The following is an 18,082-nucleotide window of genomic DNA, read 5'->3' as shown; positions in this document are numbered from 1 at the left end:
GAAAAAAGCCTTACTTAGTTATATGCTTTCATTGAATTTTGATCTTTGACACATTGTGTTGTGGTAGTTAATGCATGGAAGAGGAGAGTGGAAATAACAATTAATCGGTGTTGTTCCATTTATCTAACAATCCTACATCAATTGGACTTGACTAGGTCCTTATAAATTATTTTTATGCAATACAAAAAGCTCTATTTGTATAAAAAAAATAAAAAAATAAAAAAAAATACACACATACACATACACAAATAAATCAATCAATTAATCATTTAAATAATTATATAAAATTATTTATCAATTTTAATCTATGCCCTTAAATATTCTAAAATTATAGAATTTATTTAGGTGACTTTTCATTCACAAGTTTCAAACTAATAATTATAACTAATTAAACCCAAGCAAAACATCACAATCAAACGGAATGAAAACCGTTGCTATTAACGGCTGAAATGTCATGGCTAATTTTATACATATAGATCAGAAGAATTAGAAGTCAAATGTAATCCACAGCTTCTTCCCAAATAGTAAAAAAAGTGCTATATATTTTCTGGTAAAGTTCAGCTCTTTTATTTTTTATTTTTATTTTATTTTATTTTATTAATACTGTAAGGCACTTAATCTAAACTGAAAATTGAAACAGTCCCCTCTAAATTTATTTTTAAAACCAAACCAACGATATATTCCATGTACTAGTGAAGCGAGGTAATAGGTCTTTTTTCATCCCTCTATCTCCGAATATAGTAATGACCCAGCAGTATTTGGTGCATGAGAACGACTGAGCACAGCAACTAGAAATTTTCATCGCAAGAGTACGAAAAAGCATCGCAACTGAAGTAAATTTTGGCTTCAATTTCTCACGCCATTACAAAATGCAAAACTCACGAGTCCTGTTATGTAGTCCTTTTTGCTAGAGAAACCAGGATGAAGGGGGGAAAAAAAAAAAAAAAAAAAAAAAATGGGTCAGAACAGATGATTGCAAACTCCAAAAGGATTTTGAAGAGCTGATGAATTGTGGCGTGCCAACCTTTGTTTGCCCTCACAACGGGAGGACAAATATACCGAAGCAGGACAGTGTGGCAAAAACTGTGGTTATGACGATAACGATGACGAGCAGGAACGGAGTCAGTAATCCAACGGTAGCAGCAAAACCAACAGTGCTGGTTCGGAAGCCTAGATTCCTCCCCCTGCCACGTCTGGCATGATCTGTCCCACTGCATCGGGTTCCACAGGACCAACCTCCCACTACTATTACTACTAATTCACAGGCACTTGAGTCAAGGACTGAGCTTCTTAGTTTATCGATCCCGAGCTGAACATCGAAAAGCGCCTGTCTTACTGCTCCCCCGCGTCTGCGTCCAATCGCTGGACGTCCTGAGGCGTTGCCTGGAGAGACCCCGAAATACCATCATATGACGACAGGGAGGAGAACAGGGAGGGCCAAAATAAACTCACGATGGGGATGTATAAAATTAATCCGTTTAGCTTAAGCTGCTGCTAAAAAGAAAATGCGAGGATCTGGAACAAGAGAATGGGGCTCCGAAAGGCCCTTGGAGAAGAATGGCATCCCGCGAGGTGAGGGTCATTTAGGACCCTGGTGAGTAATGTCAACGCCTGCATTGGGGTGACCCCGCTGTGACTGTAGATTGGGGCAAATGGTTGTTTCGGAAGTTGCTTGAACACTTTCGATGCTGCTTCGACGATCCATCATCAAGGGCGAACGGAGCGTCGGGCTAATTCGGGACTGGCTCCGCCGGTTGTCGACTGCGCCGTTTCCGTGGATCTTCAATTAGCCAACTCCTGGCTTTTTTCCCCAGGACAGGCTTTAAGGGTGGCGTTTTAAGTAGTCTGTTGCAAGCTTGTGTCTTGCGCTACTAAATGATTTGCAGCTGTTGCAGCATTGCGATTGTCCAGAAAATGGAAGAGAAGATCTATGGGTGCAGAAAGCAAGACGGTGGAATATTCCTAGTAACTGCTCAGACTCCGTTCTTATCAACTGCTGCATACAGAGAGATAAAAAGTAAAAAAATAAAAAAATAGGGGAGGCAGGGGAAGAAGAAACATGAGTGCTGATCAATTGTTTACTCGTATTCCAATACACATGTGTTGCATACTCAAGGATACATTGTGATTGGACTCAGATACACTAGAGTTTGGGCAATGAGGCTACAAGGAATTGCAGGTCGTTAACCTCTTTAACCATTTCCAAAACTCAAAAAGCTGCATCTGAGTATAAAGAAGTAATCCCAATCAAACTTTTGGGATCAAAAGTATCACCTAATCAATATGTTTTTGACTTTAAGCTCGTTTCTTTTTCTGTATCCTTTCGTGTTTAGAGTGTCAGCCTCTGCTCTGACGTATCCATGTCAGAAAACAGCAGCCCTTGGAGTGGTGTGAAGTTAAAAGGAAATGCCAATGGTTTTGTTTTACTTTATTTTTATACTGTGGAATGCCTCACTACATCCCAAGGCATTGCTTAGATCTTTCAAAGAATACGGGCCAAAAAACTGTGGGGAAAGAAAATTAAAGTGTCTTTTATTTATCTTTAGCAAGTAACTAATAAATAACACTAGTTGTGTGAATGTGTTTCATGGATGACTAATTGTACCTTAAGTGGATGAAAGCCATTGCATGTGAGATCCAAAATACCCATCACACCAATTTTCCTGGATCATATCTTTCCATGACACATTTCTGATATTACCCATTGCACCCCTACATGCAATTATATTTGTTGTTTCTTCTTATTGTGGCTCAAACACATTCAACCCAAGCCACATCTCCAAATTACTATATATTTTTTTGGACCTGTGATCTTTTAGCTGCTCTCTTGATAGGTCAGAGCCACAATAATAAAGACTCTGTCCCATGTGGATTTTGCCACTACCCTGGAGTCGGGCCACCAAAAACATGAAGCTGCAAGCAGAGCCACAAACAGGGCTCCAGTAGCCCAAGTCCACACACCCAATGTGCACTTGAGAGCCTAATCTTGGAGGCAGAAATGAAAGTAGTTGTCTAAAGGTGTCCCTAGATCCAATATGTTATAGGTTTTATTATTATTCTTATAAAATTTTCAATAGAACAAGCATTCTATATCTCTCTTCATTTTACTTTTGATGTTAAGCAACTTCCAACATTCATTTTCTGTAGCTTAAATTAGTGATGTATAGGTGTCTCAAATGAAAAACACATGTGCAAAATAGAAGGAGGTCTAAGTTGTCTTTCATATTCTTCTCCCTTTTTTTTTGTTTGTTTTGTTTTGTTTCGTTTTGTTTTGATTTTATTTTTCTTATTACACATACTCACATCATTGTAAAAGATGATGATCACAGCCAACAACATGCTCCAAAAGACAGTATGCCCCAATGATTTCTCCCCCCCTGATTTGGTGAACTTGTTTGAGAACAACAATCAATGTGGAACCCTTGTTTTCAATCAGTATCACACAAGTACAAAATGCCCTCATTGTGAAAATCACCGCAGCTTCCCTAAATGAGACTTTTTCCCGACTGTGTCTTCATATTGTCTTTCACTGGTGTGAATTTTTAAAATTTTGTGGGACTGATATTGAGCTGTCAGTATTCATTCTGTCATGCACCATGGACAATGTTTGTAGTCAGCTAATCACCTCTAGATACTGCACAAGGTAAAACCCTAAAACCTGGATCCTTGTTCACTGAGAGAGAGATAGTGGTGCCATACTATTCCTCTGCCAAAGCCCTCCATACCCTGAAACCCACTGTCAAAAAAGCCCTTCCCCCACACATAAACACTTCCACCCTTCTTCCTTTTCTCTGCTTCATGCCCTATCACTCATTGCAAGCCATGCACCAGAAAACACACACTGAGAAAGTGCTAAAATGGCATCATCTTCAGCAACTTAGTGAAAATAAATAAGTGGGGGCCTTTCTAAATATTATTAATTTTTTGAACTTAAACTGGCCCACAAGCGCAGGCCCCTTCACTCATCCTTTACATTCCTTCACAGAGACCAGATTCACCATTATTTTGTCTTCAAGCTTGTGGATGTAGGGCATGTGTCATGTTGGAGGAAGCTTTAATTTTTTATTCTTTCTTTCTTTCTTTCTTTCTTTCTATGTTGTTGGTGTTGTTGTTGTTGTTGATTTTGATTTTTTTTTTTTTTTTTTTTTTTTTTTCACCCAGTTCAGCCTGGCTTCTACCCCTTATTTGGAGCACTGCCTGGAGCCTTCCTTGTTTGCAAGCTGAGGCAATGGATGGTGGATGGTGACTGGTTGAGCCCAATGCAGAGACCCAATCAAAGTTCCCTTACTATTGAGCAGTCGTAATCCACAAAGAGCTGTATTGGTCAAAGACCAAGCTACATGGAAAATGAAATAATTATATGATGTCATCCAGTTGGAAAATGGGAAAGAGTAGAGGATGGGTTGGTAAGTTAGAATTTGTTTTGTTTTGTTTTGTTTTTGTTTTGTTTTTTTTTTTTGTTTTTGCTGAGATTTCCTTATTTTGATAGGTAGTGAAACGCCTTGAGAATGCAAACAGAATACCTTGTAAGCATGAGCTTCGGAGGGAACAAAAATATGCTTTGAGCTGTCTCAGCAGCTTTTGAAACTTTTGCTCTGCGGATAACCGAAAAGCCCCGACACACATGAGGAGAATTTTCGCTTCATTACCCGAATCATGTGAAGGCTTTTGATAGGAGAATTTGGTTTGCACACTCCTATGAAACCCACTTTCGCCACCAGTAACTGAAGCTTTTGTGTTTTTGGTAGAAGCCAGAAACATTCTGGATGCTTTGGGAATGACGCCGCGAGCGAGATGAAAGGGGAATTAGAACGTCGTTGACCGAGAGGTTGGGGGGAGAAGCTATATTTCATATTTTGATTTTTACTTTCGGCTGTTCATGGCAGCACTCTGGCATATCACTGCTGAAAGCTCTGGCTCTACCAAGGCTCTGCCATTCTGCTCCTCACGGCAACGGTCAGAGCGTTGGGGAAGTAGGACTCGGTGAAGAAATCCGCATATCTCCAATTTGTTCTCGGATAAATCTCTCCATAGTTGCATAATTTGGTTGAGGAAATCATGTGAGATGCAAGTTGCACAACTGAGGTGGAGGCCAGGAGCGGCGCAGAACACAAAACTCGGGTTGCGAAGGCATCAGAATGGTGACCCCCCCCCCCCCCCCAAAGAATGAGGAAAATGTGCAGTCTAACTGACTTCGTTGAAGTTCAATCGGCTCCATCGGAACGGAAGGATTTGGTAACGAGATTCCATGCTAGGATAACATTCATATATATATATATATATATATATATATATTATTCGGTGCTGTACGGATGGAGGAAAATGATTGGGCCACGACCCTCTGATGTGGTGTTTTCTGTGTCGATAGTGTCAGACGAGGGGTGTCTGTGCCCCTTCCCCGCCGGCTGCGAGCTCTCAATAGTTTACAGTTAGGCAGCACCTTCGAGTTTGGTGGATGGAGTATTCTTAGGATGTTGATAACACGGCGTAGATGCATCCACGTAGCCTGCGTATCCTGTTGCTCCGGGTAGAGGCCCAATTAGCAAAACCCCAAGACACTGGTTGGAAATGGTCGGAAGTTTTCGAGTGAATTTAGGGCTCAAGGGTCAGTTTATCGGTGCAAACGAGGTAACTTCAGATTGAAGTGCTGGAAGCGGTGGTGGATTAGCGGGGAAATAATGACCAGTGAAGGTGATATATAAGGCAGGCTGGAGAGATATTTGGGGTGAAGGACGGGAGGATGCGTGGATGGATGAGCCGGTGTTTCGACATGCGGCGGATGTAGTATGGCAGCAATGCATGCGTGGGTATGGACGGAGCAGTAGCGGGACCCACGATGCGCCAGCAGTTGATTTTCGTTTTTCCCCATGTGCTCGATTTGGGCGAGCGCCGTGGTTGGTCCTCTAGTGCCGAAGACGGGGAGAGAATTCATGGTGGTTATTTTTTAAAATTTTATTTGGACGACAATCTCAGAGATTGGAAGAGCAAGCGGATCGTGGGCTTTGTTTAGCCAGCGGGGATGATAGATAAACTCACCAAGTCCGGCACTTCAGACTTAACGAAAAGAGATCACGTTGTGGCAGCTTGCGTCGATACATGCTCCTTAGTGTTCAAAAGATAGTTGCGGAGTGCGAAGTGTATATGTGCGACTGTCTCTCACGAATTCTCGCAGGGACCAGCAGACACTTAAACCTTCGTTCGTCGACCTCTGCAACCGTCCTATCCCTCACCTTCCCCATCCTACATTCAAGTCGTCCTCCCCACGGCTGTTCAGACGCATAGAAAAGGTTGTAGAGCTTTCTCAGTAGAAGAGAGATTGCCGTGGGTGGAGTGTTTGGAGAGCTGTGTCAGAAGGTGTAGTTCAACTGAGAAGGTCGCGCATTCGGCGATTGAAACGTATTCCTCAACTGTTAAACGTGGAGTTGTTGCTGAGGTAGCGGGATTGGTTGGTGTGTGTGTGTGTCTGTGTGAATCACGTGAAGATTCTTGGAATTGACAGGTTTGGGGGGCTAGTGCGCAAGGATCAAGAGTGGCAGCAGCGCAGTTAAGGAAGCAGAAGAAGAAGAAGCAGATTTTATGTGCGTGGTCTGTGAAGGGGCTAAGCACAACAAAGAGATTTGGGTGATAAGAGAAGATTTTTTTTCTTGTGTGTTTCGGGTGTTAGTTGGCGACCATGTATCTACCAATGAATCGTCAGAAAGTGTTGAGAGATTTTGAGGATGACTCGAACGATGAGCTTCAAGCTGGACTGAACGACTCCAGGTCGCCATCAGGGGAAGGCGATTCGCCCGTGGGTACTAGGGGGAATGGTGGCTGCATCCGGGACAAGCTCGTGAAGGTGATCCCATGTCCCCGGTGTCAATCCATGAACACCAAGTTCTGCTACTACAACAACTACAGTGTCAACCAACCTCGGCATTTCTGTCGAAATTGCCAACGGTACTGGACCGTCGGGGGTACGCTGCGAAATGTTCCAGTTGGAGGAGGATCTCGTAAGAAGACTCGGACCCGCAGCCGCACTGATCCTTACCTTCGAAGTGGAACACCGCAAACGAGCCCAATCAGGACTCTCTCAGGCTCAGGAGGAGATTTGCTGAGTGCAAGTGCCTGCATGCAACAGCTCTCGATGCTCCCCCCTAGTGGAGGGATGCTGGGATTTGGCGACCAGTTGTCAGCATTCGGCCCCGCTGGCTTGCAACTTCCATCTTCGCACTTAGCCTTGGAACAAAGCCTGGGGACGTATCCTCCGTTGCAGAAGCCTCTCTCAGGGCTGCAAGAGGTCCCCGACCTTCAATCCCTGTACGAGGTACCTCAAGTTCCTCAGATTCCACAGGTTAGTCCTGCCATGCTGAGCAGTTTCTCTCCAATGATGATGAACAGCGGGTTTTTCCTACCGGAAATGCATGTGCCTAGCCAATCAGATGCGCTTGCTTCAGTGATGGCGAAGGCTTGTATGTGGTCCAACCCAGCACAGCAATTGCCATCCCTCAATGGCATCTCGCAAGCGCAGAGGTCTTGGGAGGAAAGTCAATCTAAGCCTCCGATGAATTCACAGTTGCAAAACCTCAGCGGGTACGAAGAACGGGCGGCTCCAGCCAACCAAATGAACGCTAGCGGGTGGCCGCAAAATTTGAAACCTGGCTTTTGGGAAGCGGCGTTGATGCAAAGCCATCCAGTGATGAACGATAGGCTTGTACCCCACACATCATGGGATGAAAACCAGTGCTCGACACATACGAACCTTTCCCCGAATGCGAGTAGCACCACAGACGAGGAGTGGTGCCCGCCAAGGAATTGCTTCTCTCATGGGTACGAGGATGCGTCACAATCCTGGGTAGGCCTGCAAGCCTCCGATATCTTGAGATACCAATGAGTTGTACCTCTCGCTAAGATTATTTAATATTTTTTCTTCTTTCACTGATCATCAACACTTTTGCCACAACCGCGCGTCTTCTGACTGCGGCCCTAACTCCGCAGTGTAGCCCGACAGCTACACGTTTGTAAAGTATACCCTGTGAATACACCCTAAGGTTTGAGATTTAAGATTGTGATTCTACGCCGGGTTAGGGCTTCAGCAGCACCTGAAAAACTGTGCATATTAGTGAGCTTGAACGCCTCACAACATGTGGGAGGTTGTTCGGTGTCTTAAGACTTGCGGGGAATGAACCCCGCTTACTTTTGGCTTTGTGCCACGGCATAGGTAGAAAAACTAGAGCAGGAGAGTTTCAAACGCCGTGGCGGTCCGATCAACGCTTTTCTTTTTTGGACCAGAAGGTTTAGAATGTAAGTTTTCAATTTTTTTTTTGTCCTATCTACATGCGTACAGTAGATCACCGCCATTTTAGACTAGACTAAGTCAGGTGCCGCGGCTTTGACGTCGCTTGAGATTTTAGTTTTTCTCTACTCCTATGTAATGAATGCTGAGGCTCAACCCCTCTGTTTCCAGCGACAAACCAGTCTCTGTACCAGAATTGTTTTTGCACCCAATTTCAGTTTTTGCTGGATTTTTTCTTTGCAAAGAGAGGTTGGTGTACTTCATGTCCAGTGTTTCTTGCAGGTCATGGCAAATGTATATCATTCATGATGCTCAGTAAGCTTTATATGAGGTCCAGACGAATTGGCCGTGTCTTATTCTGAATCATGGCGCTTTAGCCTACAGCGTGGAACCTGAGTCATGGGAGCTCCAGTCTTTGCGAGAGAGTACTACACGCAGTTGTGGTGCTCGGTCGCCTGATGTCATCGAAGACGGCTTGACTATGGTTCTTTGCAGTTTTAACTTTTTTTCTTCTGTCGGCCGTTTTTGATGATCAACCCTTGGTGGGAGTTTTCTAGATCTTTGGGTGATCTTCATTACAGCTAGGTGATGACTCCCATGTCCACAGCGACGATAGTCCTGTGGGTTATCTTTTAAGAGCACAGTCCGATAAACTAATTTATTTTTTCTTTCTTGTTCAAAGAGATGTTTTCATGCTAAATTGTGTTTCTCTTTCTGTGCGAGGAAGTCTAGATATTGAGCTTCAAGTATGGACCATTATGGAATGACAACAGCATACTTCCGAGGCATCCGAGCCAGAAGCAAGGTATCTGCAATTAATTAAATGGTGTTGGGACTCAATGATGTTTGCGGGATTCTCAACATTCCCTCTCTGCTTGCAATGTACACCCTACTCTGAATTTAGAAGCGTTGGAGTTCTAACCTTCTTGGCCAACCCTTCGTCTGAATCGGCGGTTCTGAATACTGGTCTTTGATGAAGGCGATGTATCACATAGCTGATGATTTAAGTTGTAAATGGCACTTGGTTGAGAAATTTGGTGTTTTAGAATCTAGCTCTTTAATATTGATCAGCTTTCCGCCATGAAGAAAGAGACCAAACTACTGGAAGTTCTCATAATTCTGGAGGTCAGAAATGAGTTTCAGCAGAGTTGGATTCCAAAAACTGAAAAGCCTACACTCCGACTCTCTATTGGTGTTATGCTGGCTCGATCTGTTACTTAGGAAGCTGTATCAAATAGATTAAGTGTTTACGGAAAATCTTGTTACTGTTCAGCCAGTTTCTAGCAGCATTCGATTATGTTATGGATCTGCATCCTGCACCGGAAGTGTTCTGGCGGACAGTTGTGATTCGTGTACGGACAGGTTTGGGTTCCATTTCTCATTTTATCTTGTTTTTTAGAACTTAGCAGCAGGTTTCTACTGTCAGTAAAGACAGCCTCATAGCTAGTCCTTGCCCCTCGACAAATTTGTTGAAGATCTTCGCTTAACCCTTGTCGCCAGAAACAAACGCTGCGTGAAAAAAGCAAACAATGAACTCAGTTTTCAAAACTAATGGTCGACTCCCATGCGATGATTTTTGATTTTGGTTGAGGGCCAGCATATCTGGAAAATTATAATTTTCCTTGCAAGGCATAGTTTCAGGAGAACGTGTCTAAGTTTTTCTAAACTTGATGAGTATAACATAAGTAGAGACCATTTTCATGCAGATCGACAGAGCGATTGAATTATTTTGTGGAATCGTGGGTGCAGAGTCCGAATTTGCCTGTGCTGCAGCCGTTTCAGAAAGCTTTGGAAACCTCCATAAGCTGATGCCAATGAGCTTTTCAAAAACATTTGTGCACCTTGACATGGAGACTGCTACATAGCATGGCTCATGATGGAAAGTATTATAAGGTCATGACGTTGCAAGTTCTGCGCTAAATCTCTATGGCTGTGAGTGACCTGTATTAGAGTTTCATAGCAATCCTGTTCAACATGATGTTTGCGTTGTGTTCAGGAATCCTTTAGTTTGAATTTCATTCATTCTGTTGTTTCAATAGTGACATATATTCCATGCATCCACAGCATTTAGCAAGATGCGCATGATCACAAAGTCATCCCCCCTGCTGACTCTGATTCTTGTTTGTTTCTCTTGTTAAATGTTCTGTTTGAGTTCTGTTTGAGCTAAGGGTTGCATGCAATCGAAAGAGAAGTATACACCCACATATTTTCTTCAAAAACCCAATTATGACAAGCAAGATTTTTGAGATTCTGGTGATGAAATTGGCACAAAACAATCCACGAAATAAAGTCAGAAAGCCAAGTCAAAAATTGAACAAGTGGCAAGGACCTTTGCATCGCCACTTGTAGCACTTGCATGAGTTCGATTGCATGCGACCCTTAGCTCAAACCTTAACTCTTGTTGTGACAGACCACTTCTGCTGCATGATGCTCCGTGGCGACAACGCTCAAGCATCTCTGTTTAAAAATCAGCTCCAAATCCTCGGAGATAGAAATCAAGTCTCGATCAGAGTTTTTCATAGCACATTAGAGCATAGTCTTGCGGTTCAATTTTTTGCTTCAAGAATTATTGTGAGTGCGTTCAGATTGTTGACAGTTTGGTAACGCTGATGTTTGGGTTTTGTGATGGTCGTGTGGGATGAGGGTCGGCATTGTGGTGATTGTGGTTAATTTATGTTGGTGTTGATGATCGCAGATTTGAGCCAGACAAGATGAGTCGGATGGTTGAAGACCCGTCGCCGAACATCCCTGCCCAGACCCAGAAGCACCACCCAGGAGTAGAGGCGGAGATTCAAGGACCTAAACCTCAGTACTACTCGGACAAATATGTTCCCGCAGGTCCGTGTTGGATTCTGCTCAGATACTTCCACTGAATTCATCTTTATTCCTGGGGATCCTCAATAACACTGGGCGATTGAGTGCACAAAGAATGTCATTGCGATCTATTAGGATGCATAGGAATGTCTTCAGTTTGTTTCGGGCTCACCTCTTTCTTGTCCTACCTCTTGTAGATAAAGAGCTGGAACTTATGAAAACTTTGGTGATTGTCGTGTTAAATTGTTCACATCCTACCATATTAATTCTCTGTACACATCCTATCCAAATTTTATTATTTCGATGAGCTCCTCATTGTGTACTGAGATTGGAAAGGAAGGGAGTTCCAAATGCTCTTACCACGTCCTAATGGAAAGTGTACCTGAACATGGAAAGATGGGTGTTCAAATCCACGATGATGCCTCTTGCTGTGGGATTGATTTGTAGCAGCATTCTTAAAAGAACGCGTTAGTTTCAATGGATTTAAAACTTCCGATTCACTTACCTGTTTTTAAAATCGCTTTCAGGAAAGTTGGAAGGCAAAGTGGCAATCGTCACAGGTGGAGACTCGGGAATCGGCCGGTCTGTAAGCGTCCTGTTCGCTGCCGAGGGAGCAGAGGCGGTCGTGATTGTGTATAAGGCTCCTGAAGAGGATATCGACGGCGAGCACACTGTGAAAGATATCGAGAGGGTTTCGCTCGGGAAGTGCAAAGCCAGAGTCATTAGGACAGATTTGGGACATGATGATAACTGCAAGCTAACGATCGACGCGGTAGTGAAGGAGTTCGGCCGCATCGATGTGCTCGTCAATAATGCCTCCGAGCAGTTTTACAAGGAGAGCATTGAGGAGATCGAACCCGAGCAGCTAGAGCGCACCTTCCGAAGCAACATCTTCTCGATGTTTTACATGACCCGTCATGCCGTCAAGCATATGAAGGTAATAGCTTCTTCAAAATCCAACTCTCCACAACCTCGGAACTCCCAAGTATCATCTTCCAAAATGCACTGAAGCTCTCTACATCTCCACTACGGTATCTGATGCTTCTCGATGATCGATCCCATCTGCAGGAGGGAGCCTGCATCATCAACACGACCTCAATCACAGCCTACCAAGGCGCTCCGATGCTCCTCGACTACTCCGCGACAAAGGGCGCGATACTGGCATTCACAAGAGGACTCGCTCTGCAACTCGTCAAGAGGGGGATTCGCGTCAATGGAGTAGCGCCAGGCCCGATCTGGACCCCCTTCATCCCCGCTTCCTTCCCCGCTGAGCAGACCGAAGGCGCCAAGTGGGGCACCAGCACAGTGCCCATGGCACGCGCTGGCCAGCCCTTCGAATGCGGCACTGCGTATGTCTTCCTGGCATCTGAGGATTCCTCCTATTACACAGGCCAAGTGCTCCACCCTAACGGCGGCGCCGTCGTCAATGCTTGAGGCACGCACAGTGCTCATCGTCACTGGAACCTTCATTGCCAGCGAATGGTGGATGCCGACACTTTGCGACCTGCCGAGGCTGTCAGTCCGATGGGCTTGAATTGCGACATTGTATCGCTGATTCATCCAGCCTGATTCCTGTGTAAATAGCAGTGTGGATGTTGCTTGCATTTCAGAATGCTCAACTCCTGCGCTACGTTTGTGTAAAACATGTAAGAGAACTCGCGTCTTTCGGGGACTGCGAGCCTGCCGGTAGAAGAAAGGGTAGCGATAGCATTCCGGCGCGTCCTGTGAATGAAGGCTGCTTCTTTGCTGTGGTGATGTGAAGGTGAAATACTTTGCAACAATGAATGCCGGAGAACTGGTAGCCTAATGACATATGACAGAGTACCCACGAAGATTTGAAGCTTCAAGCTGACCTTGTCGTGATGAGAATATTTGATCAAATGCTTGATGACGTATAACATTGGTCACTGGTCACTTTTTTGTATGATATCTTGTGTTTTTTGAAGCAGTTCTAGAGCATTTTTTGAGGTTGAATTCTCCAACACTTTCCTTGATATGCATTCAATGTAATTTAACAACATGCAACTGACTTGACCATTGAAGCACTGTAACTCTCAAGAATCACCACAGATGCTTTTGCTACAGCCAAGTTGAATGTTGCACCCACAGCTGCTCTCGCAAATTCTATGTTGCCGCACAATCGCTCAGTAAAAATGCCATGGATACGTTTGCGATGCTTTTGCCACACTGCCTGCGACAAAATTGCTACAACTTGCAAGAAAAATAACTCCATTCCTGTCATAGCTCTTACCACGAGGACTCTCATCCTCATTTTCCTTCAACCGCTATTTGTGTATTCTGTCTAACTCCTAATTTAAGCACAGTTCCGATAAACTTGCCTTTCTCCTTCCTTCGATTTTCTCTGATTTCTACTCATATTTCATGCATTCTCCTAACTCTGGAAGTTCTTGTGTGGACATGTAGATCTCAATTCTCACCATCTTTAGTTTACAAAACAATGCATTCAGCTCGTACTGGCAACATCATCAAAGGAATTCAATCAAATTTCTATTCCACCGAAAATGTACAACCGCCTTAAATCAACCCAAGATCCAATCCAATGGCTTAATCCACCTACATTGTCATTCCATAAAACCAAAATAAAAAATGAAAAATATATAGGAATCAAGGTTTCACCACCGTGCTCATTAGAATGAATGTTTGTCATTCAAATTAAAACTTGTACTAAGGCAAACTGCAGTGCAACTTAAAATCTTACAATGGATTTCAAATTAAGTTGAAATCAGGGCATATCAAGCATTCAATCATGTTCAACAAACTCTACCAATTCTTGGTTAAAATTGGGAGAAGTTAGAATGTACTTTAATCAAATTGATTATGTTTTAGGAAGCTAAGCACATAAGTTTGAAAAAAATAAACTCAAAGTGAAAAAAAAGTATAAGTATATATATATATATATATATATATATTGCAATAACTAAAAAATTATTTGCATAGACCAATAACTTGGCACAATGAATCTTAACTAAATCAAATGAATTTTTGTATCTAAAATCATTTATTTAATAATAGATTTAGATAGATGATATTTTCAAATTAACATAATATCTCTTTGTAGATCAAAATCTATTGCAAGTGAAAAAAAAATTAAACTTTTTCTTAATAATATTTATTGCTATTATGGATTGCCATAAGATATTATATTAGATAGATGAATCTAATTTGTATTGAGGTTTTGAAGAATTCTTTTTAAGATTTTGAAGGTGGATATAAAATTAACTTTAGCTTTTTATTTTTAAATTGATAGACAAACAAAACAAATAAATCGAGTTTTGGAATAATATTTGAGATATATTATTAACTACCATCAAGATGATTAGATAATTATTTTGCCATTGACATGGTTTTATTTATAACAACATAATATATTTTTCTATTTAACATACATTTTTTTTACTAATTATGGCTATCATCTATAATTTGATACTTTTGACTTCTCAAAAATTGATAATCTTGCAACAAAAGATTTGAAAAATTATTTATTAAAGCTACGTGTAATAACAAAGGTACAATTAAAAGAAGCTCAAGAATAATAAAAGATTAGTATAGATGCCTATTGTAAGAAACAACCTCAATCTTATATTGGCAAAAAGGTATGATTACTTCATTGTAATATTAAGGCTAGTCGCCCTTGTGATAAGTTGGATTATGGTAGATGTGAACCATTTCTTATTTATGAACAAATCAGTTAAGTCGCTTATCAATTACATCTACCAAAGTCTATGTATAACAGGGTATAGATAAGATAATTATATAGATATTTAGAACCATGGAAGTTTCTAGAATTGACATTAGATTAGTAGACTAGATAGGATCCATCATAGAACATTCAAGAAAGGATTTAGGGTGGTTATTTAAGTAGGGCCTATTATACAACCTTCTAGAAGAAAGCTTAGGACAATTATCTAGGTAGAACCTATCATAGAACCTTTTAAAAAAAGAGTTTAAGGTGGTTATTTAGATAGGGCCTACTACCTAAGAATATTCTAGAAAGTCTAGGGTGATAGGACAAGGTATAAATACGACTGGCTAAGGCCTTTTGGGGCATCTGGTTAAATATGGCTTCGGATCCTTTCTCTTACGACAGTTTGGTTTTGCATCTTTCTTTTCAAATCTATTCTGTTATGTTTCTGTTTGCTCAGTTTTGTCTTTCATGTCCTATTCTATTTAGTTTTGTTCAATTATATTCTCGTCTATTTTGTCCTATTTTGTAAAGAGGCCTTATGTTGTTGTGGATTGGAAGGATCTTAGATTTTTGAGATAGTCTAGTCATATTTCATTAGTATCAGATCAAGTTTTAAAGTGTTTATTTTTGGTAGTATGCTAATAGTCACCATTTAGTCTAAGGTTAGTTCTTGTAGTTATATTAGGTACTATGTTGAGGCTATTACAAGCTACTCTTAAAAAATCAATCGGGAGGTGAGAAGACATTACAATAGTGGAGTCTGGCGTAGAAATTATAGTATGGAAGATATGGTAGAGCAATCCCAGATGGAGGCTCAAATACAACGCCTCTTAGGCCAAATAGGTACTTTGCAAAGGCAAATAGAAGCCTCGAGGACAAAAAAGTCGACATCTACTAGGTTGAAATTGAATAAGCCTAGTACATACTTTGAAACTTTAAAACAAGAAGATGTATGTGAATGGCTCTTCAATATGCAACAATACTTCAAACTATCTGGGGCAAATACTACTAAAGAAATTATGTATGTAGCCAATTATTTGAAAGATGCGGCAGCCATTTGGTGGCGACATCAAGTTCAAAGTTATGGAGCTCAAGGTGGATTTTGTGACTGGGATGAATTTGAGATCGAGTTTAGGAATCAATTTTGGCCCATCAATGTGAAAAAGATAGCACGCGATCACTTGGTAAATCTTACATAAGCTAGATTGGTGTAAGATTATGTCTCTCAATTCAAGTTCTTTTATCTCCAAATTAACAATGTTTCAAAGGCAAAGATGATGGATCAATTCCTATGAGATTTGAAACTTGGAGTCTAGGAAGAGGTGGAGCTAAGGGATCCACAAACATTCAAAGAGGTAATTTGGATTGTAGAGAAGGTCAATGCTAGAGATTTCAAAAATTGTAGAATACAACCTATAGTGCAAAGTCCTATGCCGCTGTCGTATTACGTGCTTTCCTACTTGAGAACGCGCCGGGTGTCTGGCTGTAGAAGGTAGTATAGAGATTCGCCAATAGTCAAGCAGTCTATCAATTTTTGACTGTTGGAATATAAACGATTGCAAGAATACACCGTAAATCTATATGGATGTCCTTCAACTGCTTGTCAAAGTCCTTTTTGTCCCAGCCGATAGGTCTCTAGACGTTACAGAGAACCCCGAACAACCCAATCTGCTAATCTTCGATACCGCTTTGTACTTACGATCTTGTATCCACTGAATGTCTTGTTAGATTAATCTAATAAATTTCATGTACTCCGCATACTCAATCCTATAGACACCCTTTTAATTCTTCAATCACAGACGTAACTCGATTTCACAAAACAGTCAAGAGTAATCAAACCCACTTCATTAAAAATCCCGATTCACCATTACAACACTGACTTCAGCAACGATTGCCTCAGTCTTCCCAAAACCCTATGAAAAAAAAACCCAATTCTCTGTCTTCTTTCTCCGCCCGAAGCATGAAGCTCCTCTCCCCGATCTTCAAAAAAAAACCTCTAATGAAACCGAACTAGTAACCTTGAAAAAAAGCTTGAAGCTAGCTCTTCGATCCAGAGCTTGTAGATTGCCGCTCTGTAGAAAATTATATTTCAATTAAAATTGGCGATCGATTTGGAATTATAATCAAAGAAATCAAAGGAGGAATTGTATACCTAGTAGATGATTGAGAGATCGTATTGAGTGAGATGTCTGAAGAAGAAACCTTGAGATTGATGGACACCTATGTCTTAAGAGAGAGATTCAAGGTAACAAAAGCTAAAGTATGATGTTATCCTTAGTACGCCATGGCTGGAGATAGAAAATAAGCAAGTTGATTAGGTAGCAATGATAATCTCTTTTAAAGATGGAGGACTCAAGGTGAATCTTTGCACCTCTACATCAAGTGCATATGAAAGATAATCTGCAATAAAAGACTTACTTATAGGGACGATTTTTATGAAGAAGAAACTATAACATGAGTAACCAGTATATATGGTGGTTCCAAATCTTATGTCAATGGTGGGAAAGGCAGCTAAAGGGGTAGAATGGGCGGAGCAATTCATACAAAAATATCAAGATGTTCTTCCAATCAATCTATCTAGTGACGTATCTCTTGATTGAGGTGCCCTCTTTCAAATAGAACTATTACATGGAGCCAAATCAACAAGTTGAAAAATTTATTACCTAGGACCAAAGGAATTTGAAGAGCTACGAAAGATATTGGACAAACTTTTGGAAAAAGACCTCATTTGAGAAAGCACATTACCATGGAGAGCACCTATATTCTTTACACCTAAAAAAGATGGTGGACTTTGCCTTTGTATTAACTATCGAGGTCTCAATAAGCAAACTGTTAAAAATATATATCCACTTTAACACATGGATAATCTTCTTAACCAATTTTGAGGTACGACCATCTTTAATAAATTGAATCTTCAGAGTAGATATTGGCAAACACCTATTGTAAGAGAGGATGTAAAAAAGTTAATATTTTATATGCACTATAGACATTTTGAATGAATAGTTTTACACTTTGGTCTCACCAATGTTCCAACTTCTTTTATAGGTTACATGAATAGATTATTTTGAGACCTTTTAGACAAGTATGTAGTTGTCTTCATTGATGATATCCTCATGTATAGTAAAATCCGTAAAAAGCATGAGCAACATTTATGAGAGGTATTGTGTCAACTGCAAGATAGATGCTTTTATTGCAAGTAATAAAAATGTAAACTTAAGAAGTCAGTAGTCACATTTTTTGAGCATATGGTGTCCTCTAAAGGTATGTATATGGAGGAAGATAAGATA

The 18,082-nt window shown here is 41.2% G+C and overlaps 2 protein-coding genes across 12 annotated transcripts; both read left to right on the top strand.

The window, feature by feature from the left end:
- The first annotated feature begins 5,995 nt into the window (after window positions 1-5,995).
- LOC141044410 (uncharacterized) lies at window positions 5,996-10,371 on the top strand. 9 transcript variants are annotated; one of them, XM_073534313.2, is made up of 4 exons: window positions 5,996-7,834; window positions 9,008-9,080; window positions 9,553-9,637; window positions 10,025-10,371. In XM_073534313.2, the coding sequence occupies exons 1-4, from the start codon at window positions 6,674-6,676 to the stop codon at window positions 10,077-10,079; spliced, it is 1,374 nt and encodes a 457-aa protein (XP_073390414.2). In that variant the 5' UTR covers window positions 5,996-6,673; the 3' UTR covers window positions 10,080-10,371. The 9 variants fall into 9 exon arrangements, 2 of the variants coding, with proteins under 2 accessions (XP_073390414.2, XP_090106602.1); XR_016502959.1 differs by having other exon boundaries at window positions 6,001-7,834; window positions 9,549-9,637; window positions 10,025-10,075; XM_090250476.1 differs by lacking the exon at window positions 9,553-9,637 and having other exon boundaries at window positions 5,997-7,834.
- LOC112282555 (glucose and ribitol dehydrogenase) lies at window positions 10,073-13,063 on the top strand. 3 transcript variants are annotated; one of them, XM_073534316.2, is made up of 4 exons: window positions 10,073-10,207; window positions 10,971-11,113; window positions 11,617-12,026; window positions 12,158-13,063. In XM_073534316.2, the coding sequence occupies exons 2-4, from the start codon at window positions 10,987-10,989 to the stop codon at window positions 12,521-12,523; spliced, it is 903 nt and encodes a 300-aa protein (XP_073390417.1). In that variant the 5' UTR covers window positions 10,073-10,207; window positions 10,971-10,986; the 3' UTR covers window positions 12,524-13,063. The 3 variants fall into 3 exon arrangements, with proteins under 3 accessions (XP_073390417.1, XP_024376059.1, XP_024376057.1); XM_024520291.3 differs by lacking the exon at window positions 10,073-10,207 and adding an exon at window positions 10,635-10,774; XM_024520289.3 differs by lacking the exon at window positions 10,073-10,207 and adding an exon at window positions 10,706-10,846.
- The last annotated feature ends 5,019 nt before the right edge of the window (window positions 13,064-18,082 follow it).

This window comes from Physcomitrium patens, chromosome 5, assembly GCF_059467195.1.
Source record: "Physcomitrium patens ecotype Gransden chromosome 5, ASM5946719v1, whole genome shotgun sequence".
Classification (NCBI taxonomy): domain Eukaryota; kingdom Viridiplantae; phylum Streptophyta; class Bryopsida; order Funariales; family Funariaceae; genus Physcomitrium; species Physcomitrium patens.
Note: the sequence above shows the minus strand (reverse complement) of the source record. Positions and strands in the feature narration are given on the sequence as shown.